The sequence below is a fragment of the Perca flavescens genome, chromosome 17, assembly GCF_004354835.1.
Source record: "Perca flavescens isolate YP-PL-M2 chromosome 17, PFLA_1.0, whole genome shotgun sequence".
Classification (NCBI taxonomy): domain Eukaryota; kingdom Metazoa; phylum Chordata; class Actinopteri; order Perciformes; family Percidae; genus Perca; species Perca flavescens.
Window position 1 is genome coordinate 16,602,271 of NC_041347.1, and position 14,919 is coordinate 16,617,189.

At 39.1% G+C, this 14,919-nt stretch overlaps 2 protein-coding genes across 2 annotated transcripts; one reads left to right on the top strand and one right to left on the bottom strand.

Moving 5' to 3' along the window:
- Positions 1 to 3: 3 nt before the first annotated feature.
- On the bottom strand, positions 4 to 10,015 carry adam8a (ADAM metallopeptidase domain 8a). Its single transcript, XM_028604116.1, has 25 exons — positions 9,914 to 10,015; positions 9,670 to 9,779; positions 9,417 to 9,490; positions 9,207 to 9,285; positions 8,283 to 8,359; positions 7,659 to 7,890; positions 6,908 to 6,985; positions 6,674 to 6,742; positions 5,853 to 6,022; positions 5,666 to 5,747; positions 5,399 to 5,541; positions 5,107 to 5,284; positions 4,924 to 5,013; positions 4,555 to 4,750; positions 4,372 to 4,453; positions 4,087 to 4,267; positions 3,910 to 3,996; positions 3,741 to 3,825; positions 3,354 to 3,465; positions 3,038 to 3,230; positions 2,656 to 2,703; positions 2,485 to 2,535; positions 2,333 to 2,383; positions 1,166 to 1,246; positions 4 to 882 (listed from the first exon to the last, which is right to left on the bottom strand). The coding sequence occupies exons 1-25, from the start codon at positions 9,957 to 9,959 to the stop codon at positions 838 to 840; spliced, it is 2,640 nt and encodes an 879-aa protein (XP_028459917.1). The 5' UTR covers positions 9,960 to 10,015; the 3' UTR covers positions 4 to 837.
- Positions 9,431 to 14,606, top strand: LOC114572464 (zinc finger protein 511-like). The gene is given in 9 exon segments (XM_028604117.1): positions 9,431 to 9,484; positions 11,934 to 12,157; positions 12,290 to 12,363; positions 12,959 to 13,073; positions 13,075 to 13,161; positions 13,314 to 13,380; positions 13,383 to 13,436; positions 13,848 to 14,117; positions 14,412 to 14,606. Coding segments are annotated over 7 exon segments (594 nt in total). The 5' UTR covers positions 9,431 to 9,484; positions 11,934 to 11,974; the 3' UTR covers positions 13,862 to 14,117; positions 14,412 to 14,606.
- Positions 14,607 to 14,919: the final 313 nt, after the last annotated feature.

The following is a 14,919-nucleotide window of genomic DNA, read 5'->3' on the forward strand; positions in this document are numbered from 1 at the left end:
TGATTATGGCTATTCTCTTTTATTGTTCGCTTCATTACACAGACAAAAAGAAGATCTCAATAAATAGGAAAGGTTCAAATGAATTGTCAATTCAAAGTTTGCAGGACAAATCAAGGCAGAATCCTCACTGTAAGGGAATACCACAATCAATGGCATTTTGAGGGAAGGTGTCTGCTGCATAGAAAATATGCAATATAAAATCCCTTGAACAATTACAATCAACACATATTAAGTCAACACATGAAACAAAACAGCAGCATGTAATAATTCCGTTAGTCAAGCATACATAAATTAGTATAAAAAAGTTCAAGAAAAAGTCATAATCTGTAAAGTGCCACATTTTAAAATCCCTTAACAACATTATTTCTTAGAAAAGCAGTACCAAAACCAATGTGAGGGAATAATAACAATTAGTAAAACAGTTACAGCATTGATAGTGCAATTGCAAAGTGTTCACTTCACATATTCAAGGATCAAGGCAGAGAGACATTCCGCATAAATTTAAAAAAATAAGAAAAAACATCATCATGGCAGCATAGCCATTTGTCATTTATAAAGCACAGGAGTTGAGTCTGTCAATCACGGCTTCAGATTGTCATCAACATACTGCAGGCTTACATAAGCAAGACACAGACGGTGGTAATCCTTAGGGAGGCCATAATTGCCAGAAAAGCTCTGTTATTTATTTGCTGCCGATTCTTCAGTGGATCTCGTTTCCACTTTAAAACAGACATGCGTCTCTTGAGAGGATTTATTGGTCCTTCTTAGGTGGGACAACAACAGTGTCCTCTGTCAGAGGATCTCAGTGTTTACACCATGGGAGATTGATTCCCTCTGTCATCTGGGCCTGCTTTGGGGCATCAGGGCAGCTCTCCCTGCAAGCTAGAAAAACAAATGTTAAGAAACATGCCTTTCCCTAAACTCTTTTGTTACATGTCTCTTAGTTATTCAGTGGTGGTCCAGAGAAGTTTATGTGCTTATTGACTCACTAACACTGAGTCACAACTTGTTCATTACACTGCTATGTTAGGACAATGTCCAAAACCACAGACGTCTTTATAAACGTGAATGCCTTGAATAACATTAGGAATGTCTGACTACCAACTGCCAGGATTTGGAGGATTTAGGAAGGTCCGATTGACTCTGTTGCCGTCTGAATACATACCAGCTGAGTGTGTGGCAGTGGAGACCGGACTGCAGAGGGCTTCGGCTTCACTGGAGGCATTGGAGGCTTTGGCTTCATGATCTTAGAGAGCAGATGTTCACATTTCAAACAAGTGCCAATGGCACGAACATTTTAATGTGCAGTGTTGGGGAGTAACGGGATACATGTAACGGCGTTACGTATTCAGAATACAAATTATGAGTAACTGTATTCCGTTACAGTTACAATTTAAATAGTTGGTATTTAGAATACAGTTACATTGTTAAAATCAATGGATTACATGACAATACTTCTCCGTTTCACGAGTTTATTCACTCTGAATAAATTAAGGCAACTTAATGCATTTTTCAGAAGCCCCGATATGAAATAGAAAAAAATAGCTATTTGCGTGATCAGTCACAATGGAGTCGGAACCGGCACGACAGAGCCAGGGCAGCAATAAGTTTCTATCTTGGAAATTCAAACAGCATTTCACATTAAAGAACGAACAGGGAGAATGAAATACAGCTAACTGTGCCGTGCAGCCTCTGCTTGCCAGCAACCAACCTCCTTTCAGCTCCAAATTACTCCACCTCCAACCTGAAGAAGCATCTTAAAGTAAGTTATTTTTTTAATTAGCCAAGGGTAGTCGTCTGCTGTAGTTTTACTGGTCACCTTGCTATTTTAACATTGACGTGCGACTTTATATTCTCCTAGGTGCTGATTTACTAGCTCCAGAGCCGTTTAAAGACTATAGCCCCGTTTGACATGCTAACTAACGTTAGCTAAAATTAGCTTGTGGTAGCTTAGACTGCAGTTCGATTTTTGTAGTAGGCTATGCAGTTCGGGACTACCAATACAATAATCTATCTGCTTGTTCAGGTACACATTCAGCTAGTTGGAATAAAAAGAACACACCAATATAGGCCTGTTTAGTAAGCTGGATGTGATAGCCGCATTCCTACACCTATAAAACGCAATTCAATGTGGAAGTAATCTTGAAGTAATCCAAGTATTCAGAATACGTTACTCAGATTGAGTAACGTAATGGAATACGTTACAAATTACATTTGTGGGCATGTATTCTGTAACGAAATACGTTTTGAAAGTATCCTTCCCAACACTGTTAATGTGTGAGTGCAAATGTGAAAATTGTAGGTAAAATGACTTTAATGTAATGTAACTCACCAGTTTTGTTGCAAGTGGTGGCAGAGGTCTAGATGGAGGTAGTGGCTTATTCTGACAAAAAAGAGACAACAATTAAAACAAGTAATACACACAAAGCAAATTATTAGTGTCCTTTATATAAGAAAATAAGAAATTTCTGTATGCAGTTTTACCTCAGAATAGATTGGCTTGCTTGAAACAGGCTGCATGAACGGACTTACAACCTAAAGAAAAACATGTATTTGCTGGTTGAAATACAGAAGACATCTAAACAATAAAGACTGCAATACTACACATACATAATGCCACATTAAAATAAAGAAAAAAACAGTAGAGCAGATTACCTGTTGAATCTTTGATGGCTGAGATACAGCTGACAAATTCTTAGGGGGCTGTAAGGGACACAAACAGAGATGAGTGAAGGCGAAAACCATGATACTTTCTGGTTTTTGTAGCTTCATTGCAAAAATGGCCTCTTTATGATAGCATGGAATTTATTCAATATCATCCCTGGATCTCATTGGTTGTCAGTGTGTGGCTCAAAGACACTTCAGCAGGCACATCTTTGCTGTTTTCTGTGGCTTCATATTTGGGTCAGTTACCCAAAACTATTCACCACAATGACATGGTTTCAGATGCAAACTAGTTGCCAAATAAAACAAATACCATGTGGATACAGTGCATTACTACACTCTGATGCTGAAGCTGTTCAAAATGGAAGCTCACCAATGGAGCTGCTCTGCTGGGCTTCAGTGCTTGGGTATGTGGTCTGGCAGAGGACAGAGGTTTACAGGCTTGAGCGGCTGAAGACTCCACAAATGTAGGCTGGCTGATGTGCGTGGACCCGAGACGAGGGCTGCCTCGTACACCGCTTGACCGAAACAACGGGTTGGTTTGTCCTGAGGTAGATTGGAAGCATCTAAAGAAATACACACAGAAGGTAAAATTCAAGATGGGCAAAGTAGAAAGTATAGTCTTTGTGGCTGAATGTACATAGTGATTAAACAGAGACTGAAATAAAGGGATAACATTTTTTCTGTACCTCTTTGCTGGTCGCCTTTTTTTGATGCAGCACATCAAACTCTCAATAACCAGGACCGATAGCAGAAATAAGCCGACTATCAGTGACACAATAAACACCACCAGACTTGGCTCTGCACACACAAACACACATTGATTGTGACAATATTCTTTTTTTGTTCAAGGATAACACAGTATGTCACCCGCTCAGGAAACAAAATGCACTGTAACATCATTACTGCATTTGTACCAATGTGACTGGGGAATTCCATTAAATCATCAAAACAGAGCATCATTGTTTGAGAGTCCAGGATAAATCTATTTCATGTGTAAAATCATGGTGGAAAAACAGAGCAGAAGAACAACAGACACAAACAGTGAACCAACGATATAAAGGCTTGTACAATACCTTCAGGAAGTTCTGACTGCTCCACATCGCAGAAAGGTGGGGCCCAGCCAGGGTCGCAGTGACACTGTCTCTCATGGTTACAAACCTGCCAGAGATCACACTCACAGTCAGTTATGTTATCATGGCTATACAGAACTCTACAGTGTTGTGAGGTTAACAGATTCCTCACCCCGTGGTTGTTGCATTTGGCAGAGCAGTCATTTGTTCCGTACACTTTTATGTTTTTGATGTCTTGACACCGTTGATCATAGCATACCTGAAAGATATTGACAAAGTTCACAGAACTGGAGTCCACATAGGTTTTGTTGATAGTAACAGCCACCAGCAACATGGGCAGTTTTCTTACCATGTTGTTGCCACACTTGGTACCAACAGGCACTAAGCCCAGATCTGCAGGATAGTTATCCTCAGGGTTCATAGTTGCCTCATTGCATATGTCCCCATTTCCTACTTTGTAAAAGGACTTCCTGGATGTCACTGGAAACTCCCATCCTCCAGAGCAGAAAAGTTTCCCGCAAGATTGATCTCTGTAACCAAAAACCACAAAGCAATGATACTGTACCACAAATCAAGAATACCACACTGTAATATATACATGATTATAGTGCTGTTTTGGCTTTTGAATACATACCGGTTTGAACATCTCTGGCTAAACAGTGTCTTTCTGCAGTTTCCGTGCTGGTAGAAACAAACATCTGGAGCTACTTCAGCATCTAAGCAGAATCATGACAAACAAGATAGTTGCGGACGTAAGAATCTCAATGTATCAGAATATAACAACAACAAAACAAACTGTAATTCACTGGTGTTTTACCTGGTCCCCAAAGTCTCTTGCAGTGTTCCTGCCGTGAAGGACACTGTCCATTGTAGCAGTATCCTTTTCCACGGTTGCAGGACAGGCCATTCTGGGTGTAGGCATCAGTCGGACAGGAGGCAGAGAAGCCGGTGCAGTATTCTGCCAGGTCACAGCCTCCTGTCTTTGGTCGGCAGACGCTGCCTGTCGGTTTCAGCTGCAGAGCGAAAAGAAACACAGCTGGTGATGTACTGACTACTGAAATAAGCACACTCGCACATAACCAGCCAGACGGCAGAGTCAGACAGTGTCTAGATATTTGGTAACATAGTAAGTATCAGTGTGACTTCCCTCATCTACAGTAGAGAGGACATAGTGAGTATTACTTACTTGGCAGTTGTGGCAGCACTCTCCCTGTGCACACTGGGCTCCTGCATTAAGTGTGCAGGTAGTGGCATTGCAGCAGGGATTCTTGCACTCCTATGAGACAGACAGAAAGGTGTGGAATATAACGATCCAGTCTCCTAGTTTGATATTGTTTGTATCCACCTTCTGCGTGCGGCATGAACAAACCTCTGCAGTGCCACAGTCACAATCCTCTCCAGGCTCCAGGAAGGCATTTCCACACACTGGCCCTCCATAGATGCGGTCAGTAGAGGGAGTATCCAACAGACAGGCAGGGTTGACCTCCTCCAAGAACCTGCTGAGTTGCTGCTGACTGCAGCTGCTGAACAGCTCTGGATACACAAGGCTAGGAGAAAAGTTAACAAGAACAAGTACAAAAAAAAAGGTAAATATTAGCTTTACTCTGGGTTTAAGAACAGTAGATTTGGGGGAGCTTATGTGGAAGTGAAACTGAGTTTACCCAACACTCTCAGCCATGATGCAGCCTTTTTTCGATGTTAAGGAGCCACAGACACAGTTTTCAGAATCATGGGACAAGCCAAGGTTGTGACCCATCTCATGTGCAATAGTTGAGGCCACTCCTATTGAGTTAATGTTATGGTCCTGTGTGTACAGTAGACAAAAGTCGAGTCAAGTAAAACTGAAACATTAACATCACACAACTCCCAATAATTTCCTTTTAATTTCTATATTTTTACACAGATATGTTACAAAAAAGTATATGTACCTCATTGACGGCTCCAGAGTTAGAGGTGCACATTGCATTGGTGTTGGCTAAGCCGACAGTGGAACCATCAAAATCCACACCTCTAAGTGAAGAAGAGGAGAAATGTTTAGACACTAGCTCTAACAGCTATCACACATCATCTTGGCATTGTCCTTTTGGCAAGGAGTTCAAAACAGCTGCGTCTTACGTGATAAACTGTGCATTGTCGTGTTTGGTCCTCGGCAGCAGGCTCCGCTGACGCCACTCTAGGAAGCGACCGAGGGTGAGCTCAGGGTTAGTACTGACCTCGATCTGATCTCTGTATGACCAGATATCCAGACCGACCAGCATCACACGAACACCCACGGGGCGATAGAGCTGAAACAGAGCAGCATGTTAACACAAACTGGAAAGTGGAAATGAACCTAAAACTGAATTGAACTGCCAAGTAAATAGCTGAAATCAGTATTTTTCATACACGAAAGGATCAAACACGTAATTTTAAAAATCACACAACCAAAGGCCTCATCTATGATGCTAGAAACCACTATGGGTCTAGTGCTGTCTGATGATGCATTCATGTTGGCCCTTTTCCTTCAGAGTATGCAAAGAGAATTGTGTGATATGTGTGAATGTGTGATTATCAACTTAGGTGTGAAGATTCACAGTTAAAGTTAGATTTTCACAGAGAGAGAACTGTTCATTCCTTTTATTGGTCAGATTCAACTCAGGAAAGAACAGATAGTATCAGGACAGATTTCTTGTATTTAATCAAAGTAAAGTCTGATGAAGTGCCGGACACGTGGCTTTGCTGCTTTGTGAGAAAAATCTTTTATAGTCTTTTCTGCCACCAATGAAAAAAAACTAAATTACTGGTAAAACTAGATGGACTACTTTATTAGTCCAGAAGGAAAATTACATAAAATGAAGCTTTTACACTCATTTGAACTCTAGAATGCCCTTATTTAAGATCAGGCCTTCACAAGGTTGAATCCTTTCAACTGATAGACTACAGAGAAACAAACATACCTTGTCCACGTGGTTTGCTATTTCAAGCGCTCTGGCCTCTATTTTCTTCTTGCTGCCAAACTTCTCATACTAAAAAGAAATTATTGTTTGAATTAGTAATAACAACCAAGAAGATCTCAGGTATATCAAATAATCTACTTCTTAAGGGAATTGTGTATCATCCACAAGATCAATGTCATTAATAGAGCTACATCTGCAATGACAAACTGTGAAAAGGAAAATAAGGAATCAAACCTCCTTGTTGTCGACCACCACAACCAGCTCCACTGTCCTGGATTTTCCTGTACGGTCTTTGGTCTGGGCTCTGCTTTTCTGAATAACACAAAAGGTATATTAGGTGGGTGTGCATGCATATGTGTCTGATATGGTTAGACAAAAGTTTTATAAAATAATAAACTTTATTTGTATAGCACCTTTCAAAACACTGTTGCTTATAAAATAAATGAATAAGATAAGATACAAACTGTAAAATAATTACAACAATTATTTTGATGCAAAAGTATTGAAATATGCAAAATGACGAATTATTGAAGCTAATAGTCACATCCTGTAATCATTTCCAAATATATTAAGATCTATTATGTCTCTATTCCTTGTTTTCTTGTTGTCTTGTCTATTTTTTTTTTTTTTTACCATGCGCCCCTTTATTCATTCACTTTGGTTTTGTGTTAATTTGTTACATTCAACTGAAGTGCAACTTGTAATTTTCAAATTATTTAAACTCTTTTTTTGGGTCTCATATTGTTAGATTTTTAAATATCAAGGAGAAAGTGCTTTTTATCATAAATCTGATGCAGATACGGAACTATGATACAAGAACTGTGTATCATTAGTAGTATTTTACTGCATATCCGTTCTTGCTTCTTTTTTTGCATACAGTTGTCAAAGGCAAGAATGCGGCACTAAATATTGGATATATATTGGATCAGCTTCAGGCTTCTAAGCCTGGTGTATTTCTGTATATGTCCACACTGTGTGTCTTTACCAGGCTGCTGAGCTGGAACAGTCCAGACGGACGAGGTCCGTGATCATAGTATGTGGTTGTGTTTCCATGGGAACAGGAGCTCCTCTTCCTCCTCAGGTGTTTGTAGTTGTAAACAGCATGAAGAACCTTGTCACTGTTAACTGCGGAGATCTGTCTGTCGTTCTGCTGCCCCGCCTCGGTGCCAGCCAGAGGTTCAATGAGGTACATTTGGTCCTGGAGACGCACAAACCCCCTGTAGTGCAAAACAGGAACTTCAGAGTGGACACCGAAAAAAACGGTTTCTTTTCTCAAACAGATCTCAGTTTACCTTGTTTATCCTGTTTTCAAGTTTCCACAGATATTGTGACTAACAGACATGTATTTTATAGCAGACAGAAGGCAGCATTGCATGGCCTTTGTTGTTTGGGTTATAGGTTTTCAGAAATCGAGCTACATGCAGTCTTTATGGATGCTGAGAGACTGATCCTCTCTTTGGATTGGACACACTGGTCATGAGTCACAAAGGGAGACTTACAGTCTCAAATTACCACAGGCTTAATTAAATTTGGCACTCTACTTTGAGAAACAATAACTTTTTGTAATTAGAGATATAATGAAAAAAACTTGCCATCCAGAATTACTCACTTTATTCCTGAGCACAGTCCCACGCTGGCAGAGGAGTCATCTACCCCCACAATGTGCCCATGGTAGTAGCAGTGGACCTGAAGAGACGTCTATTATTTGTCACAGACTCAATGGAGAGATTTCAACTCACTCTTTTGGGTTTTTTTCTTAAGCGAAGTGTAAAAATGTGATCTAATTTGAAGAAGATAATATCGTATGTGCCACGGTTTCCTTATATGTCAATTCCTCTTCCACATTACACAAGAATTGCAGTGTCCCCTCTCATAAATAGGAACTTTGTAACTGAGAAACTATCATGTCATCTGCTATTTTGAAATGTTACGGGCAGGTATTGCATAAAATGCCCAAAACACAAAGTTTGTAGATAAAAATGATGAAGATGACTGGGATCTGTATAATTAATTAGATATGTATGTAATTACTTTTGTGTTGTTATTTGAGTTGTACAGCCTTTAAAATCGTATCACATGTATTTGGTCAATACAGTAAATATATATGTGGGAAGATCTGCATTATATAAACCCTCTTTCTTATATTATCTTAACTCAAGAGTTCAGAGCTGTGATTTAACATTTTGAACTGACCACAAAATAACCACACCTGCAACAAAAGACCAAATATAGGAAACCAATGTAACAAAACCACTGAAACTTGGAGGTGAGGTGACACAGGATATCCTGTAGCCTACTTAACTCATTGCCTGCCTGTACAGGAAAATAAATCTTTGGTTGTATTACACTCATCTGGTTCCAGACCTCTGAATCATCCACATCTCCATTATTCAGTGATTCGAAATAAAAAAAAATAACAAAGCATTCATTTGAGGCTTATCTAATTTTCCCAACACAGGCATCTGTTTCTGATATAAATACAGGGATTATATTAATGTCAGCAAAATATTAGTGAAATAATGCAAAGACATACCCTAAGATCTGGAGTAGTTGTGACTTGGGTGCCCTGATCAGAATAGTGTGTCACGGAGAAGTTTTTCCCGACAAGGTCTCTGAAAAGAACATTTATTTATTTATTTTTAAATAATATTGACACATCAAGAATGAGAGTACAGTATGTGTGGACTCTGCACAATCAGAAAAAAATACAAAGCAGTGTTGCAAACATTTTAAGTTTTCTTACTTGTTCTTTTCCAGGTGCAGTGTGTAGTTTTGCCCTGCAATCGTCAAAGAGTACTGGAGTACAACAGGGTATGTCTACACACACACACACACACACACACACACACACACACACACACACACACACACACACACACACACACACACACACACACACACACACACACAGCAAAATACCCTTTAATGCATTCTTCAAAAAGTTAAAATTGATTTTTAAATAAACTCATCAAATGGTTCAGTAGAGTGTCTGTTACCTGATGTGTAGTGGCATCATTAATGCGAGATGAATCCTTCAGCCTCTGAGGTATCACTGTTTGGTACTTCATCACATGAGGAAGAGTCATCTCATTGCCCGCAATTATTCCTGAAAGTATCAGGGATATTTTACAAAAAAGAAAGAAAGAAAGAAAGAAAGAGTGAACGAGTGAAAGAAAGAAAGAAAGTAAAAAAGAAAGAAAAGGAAGAAAGAATGAAAGAAAGAAAGAAAGATATTCGTACCCCATGAGGAGAAGAAAATCCATATAAATAACCCAGAATATGGCATGTTGCTCTACCGGACGGACTCTGACATTGTGTGCTTGGCAGTCTAAGGGAAATAGGCTCCTCAGCTCTCCGCCCCTTCTCTGCTGTGTAATATCCTGACAATTACCATTTGAGGTTGACAAACCACATGAGTCACAACCCGAGCCGTAAAAAGGTTGTTCTTTAAATTTGTGTAACGTGCTGGGTGAGTCAAAATTAAGTGATAGACATGATTGTACGGGGATTAAAAACGCGGTGATAAACTAGTCTACTGATAAACCTCGTTTAGAAAGTTGCAGTTAGTTAAAAGTCGGCTCTGTTTTATGGTCGGCTCTGCCCTCTATTTTCCCTCAATCTATTTCATTTCATTTCATTCAATTTCAGATTTTACTCGGCAGATTATGGGAAAGTCCTGATTTATTAAAAAATGTCCAGTAGCCTAATTGTAAGCCAACATCTACCCAATAGCAAATGACAGCAGACCAAATACAAGGGATCTTAGTGGCCTTTATCACCATCTACTGGTAAAATAGCGGAGCAGTCAGATTCGCTCAGACGGTGTTTTCATGTTATGAGAAAAAAAACAACTGTATAATTCGATTCCTTTACAATTGAAACATATTAGCCTATCGAGTGACTCTTTGCCAGTTATTATCATGCAGCAGCGTAAATACATATTTTGGAGTGAGTTGTAGCCTATGTGTTAACGTTACGCTTCAAATGCGACACTTTTACTTTTATTTTTTATTTTATTAATTTCTTTATTAGGAATACAGAATAGGCCTACCAACAACAAGTTACATTTACAAATTCACTTCAAAGATAGAGCTTTTGCCTTGGGTCGAGCATATAAACCAAACCTAAGAGCTTACATAACAATTCAAAATAAATAAATAAAAACGAAAAGAAAAGGGCTATCTCAAATTAACTTAAGAGTCTCAAGTGAAGAAATCAATTTAAGGGCTTTTTGTCTTTAAGCTGTTTCAATGACTTACACAAGATATTTAGCTCATTCTTCCAATGGTTTAGGGAGGGTTTAGTCTTAAAAATGTGCATTAATTGTAGGCTACTTTTACTTTTAAGGCAAGCTGTCTCTGTTTCCGGTTTTGTGGTTCTTGACCTTTTACAATTTTCATTGGTACAACCCTTATATATATGTCACTGGTACAACCCTATGGACACAACAACCATGGACAGTATATAAACGGATACAACCGGATAAAACAAGCTGCGACATCGCGTTTCTTTTGCTAAATTGGTAAAGTTAGTTGAAAAGACAAATAGCCTACACTATGTGCTTGCACACGGACGAGTCAAGTTTATATTGCTCGTTTGTGGTGCATAATATCAAACAAATTAAATAAAGTTACCAATTAATTAGCATCCTGATGTGGATATAACTTTTCCAAAGATTATTGTAAACTGTCTCTGATTATGTTGCGTATGTTCGGCCAGTTGGTGGCGGTAACGCATCATTTCCTTTTTTGAAAAAAACCCATTATGACGTCGTCATTTCGCGACAACTACTACAACCCAAACTCTTCGCGGCTAACGTTACCTTGTATATATGTCAATGAACGTTACAGTCGAGAAAGAGTACTTTTTAAGGTAAGTTACATATTTATGTATACTGAATTATACGCTGCTATACTGCGTTTGTACCGGTTAGGACTCATAGTATTCACTACAACGTCGCGTTGTAGCAGGGTTAAGTTAGTTAGTTATCTAGTTATGTTATGCTTTATTTCTGTGTCATGTCAAACGTTTTGGCCCATCCCACATGGGATTACAAGACACCACAAATTTACTTATTTAACAAACATCTTCCTGTCGCATATACAAATCATTCGGAGAAATACATGAATACAAATATGTACAAATAGGCACATATGTATAATGTATATACACGTACACACATACGTGTTCAAATGTGTGTTGATCATATGTCTAGCTATGTCAATGGTGTTGATGCCTGCGCACCGTGTTCTCGTTCTAGCACGTTACGGTACCTATAACAACCGATGACAACTTGAAACGATGCTACAGCAGCCAGAATTGGTCCGACTTCTGACAGATGGACATTTATTATTAAAAAACTGCGATGAAGACTGTTTGACAGGAATCCAACAGGAGCCGAGGCAGAGTGTGGACGAGGAGGGAAATCCGTTCAACTTCACCCCGCAGCTCATCCACCTGCACAAGGACCACGAGTTCTTTGAGGTAACGTTAATATAGCAACAACAAATGGAACCGACTGATCGTTTACTCATTCTGCTGAAGCCCTTGGATAACGGTCACATTTAGCTAACCAAGTAGCCACCATAAAATACTGCATGTGAATGTTGTTAACAGGATGGGGATATTCACAGACACATGTATCTGCAAGACCTCTACATCTCAGAGGCTGACGGCAAGCCACCACTCAGGTATTTAAATCAAGTTATATCAATTCGTGATCGAAGTTTTAGCTTTTGTAATAACGTTAGCTTGTGTGTGGCTGTGGTACAGAATTGGGCTGCATTCAGTTAACAAATTTAGCTACATTATTTAGCCCATTTAATTACAGGGCAGATAATGTCCTTCACTGAAAAGCAGTTCCTGAACTCATTAAAATATGTTTTAACTTCATTTTAGAAGAAAGTACCACAAATGGATTATACATTGACATGTATTGAAATCATCTTACCCAATTGACCATCACATTGTTACTATTGAGGTAGTGTGTTAAACAAATGTTGACATTGACCAATATATCACTCATTTTTTATATGACTAATTTTTGTCAGGCGTTTGGTACTATTTTACAGACTAAACTGATTAGTTAAAATAAAAGGACTGAGTGCAAGTTTTTGTAGAATTTAGCACTTAGATAGTCTATTAGTCTTGACCAGTTATCTCCAGAAATAGGGCAAATAAACCACCAAAACCCCTAACACCAAACAACAAAGTTAGCTAACAGCTGTGGATTCTTCCCTTTTTAACTTTAGCCCATTGTAATGACCTCCTTTTGTCTTTTCTCAGCGTGTCAGAGTTTGCCTGTCACATTTCTGGCTGCAGTGCAGTCTTCAGCACTTTGGAGGAGTATGAGCACCACTACAACTCCCTTCACAGACATGTGTGCTGCTCTTGCCGCCGCCTCCCTGCCAAGTGCCCGGCTCCTAGACATTCACATTCAGGAGTGGCATGACTCTCTTTTCACTATCCTTGCCCAGCGGCAAGATTTGGTGAGCTAAAGTCTAAGGTTGTGTAATTTCCCACGACTCTTTATTGTCTTGATCTTAAGCTGTAAATAAAGTGAAATATTCTAAACATTCATTGAAGATTAATACTGAGTTTTTATTTTTATTTTTCCTGATTCTTCCTTCACATTTTTCAGTACCAGTGTTTGGTGGAGGGCTGTGGACAGAAGTTCAGGACTAGTAAACACAGGAAAGACCACCTCATCAGATTCACAAGTATCCTCCAGACTTCAGATTTGACAAAACAAAAAGGACAGAGGGTAAGACTGCATATTTGGTCCATTAGATGGCAGCAAAACCTCAGTAGGTGTATTTCTCTGCAAGGTTTCAGTCTAGAAGAGTCCATGTTTATTACAGTAAACACAATTTATGCCTCTGAATTGAAATTCTTGAGTTGAAACTGTTTATATTTTTACTCGGCTATTTCATAGTCTCTTGTTAACAAAATAGTTATAGACTGAGATTCTCTTGGCTGCTTTATTGAAGCCAGTCTGTAACTTTTAGTGAACTTTCTTTCAAAAGCTCAGCTACAGTGTGAATTGCTTAAAATGCATATTTTGTATCATTGTTCAGTCCCAACTAACAGTAAAATGGCTTAAATGAGTGTTAAATAATTATATTTTCATTAAGTACCCTTGTATGTGTATTTCTAATAATGTCTTTGTTAATAGAACCCGACAGATGAAGAGACAGCAGCAGAAAGATACAGCCATGGAGTTAGTGGACGATGTATGTGAGTCTGAGGGTGTGAGTGAGGTTATGTGTGATGTGCTGTCCCACCAACTCGAGCAAGGAGAATCCATGGAGACGCATGTGTCTGAGGAAGAAGCTGCTCGCATGGCAAAGTCAGCCTCTACTGAGGAGCACGCAGATCTTTCTGAGGCAGCTCACAGTACGGGGAGTACAAGCACGGAGCCACTAAAACCACGATACTCCTACAGGTTAGTCTTTACAAAAGTACTGGATATTCTCAGGCAGTTTGAGCCCTGTACTTAGAGAGACTGTCAGCCATTTTCAAAATGTTTCAAGGTTAACTCTGGATATTAAAGATTCTAGTCTTAAGGCAAAACTTGTGCAATTATGTAATTAAGCAAATTGTAGGAAGTTTTTTTCTAGCATTTAAATGCAATATTATATAATTAAAATGAATGTGAGTTGATATCTTCATATTATTCACTACAGTTTTTTACAAACAATGTGACATACAAAACAACAGCCGTGTTCTTGTCTCTCAGGGTCCCCACAACCGTGTGCTTCGGTCACGGCTCTGTCCGAGGCTTCAGAGGGCGGCGAGGAAGGAGGAAATGAAACACCAGAACTCTGTTGTCTGTCCTTTTTTAAGATAAAAAAAAACTATACACTTGTCTAATGAATATATTTACTCTCATATGTATCCTTTTCTTCAAATAAAATGTTTTTTTTAGTTTGTGTGTGTGTGTGTGTGTGTGAGAGAGTGTGAGAGAGTGTGAGAGAGTGTGAGAGAGTGTGAGAGAGTGTGAGAGAGTGTGTGAGAGTGTGTGAGTGTGTGTGTGTGTGTGTGTGTGTGTGTGTGTGTGTGTGTGTGTGTGAGTGTGTGTGTGAGTGTGTGTGTGATGGAAGATTTTGGAAGAGAAAAATAAGACGGATGTCAGAATTTACATAATAGATTTTAATAATTGTACAAAACATCTTTTTACCCATCAGATATAAAATACACTGTTCATTAATGACTGATGTGAGTATCAGTCATGTTTAGGATTTTGA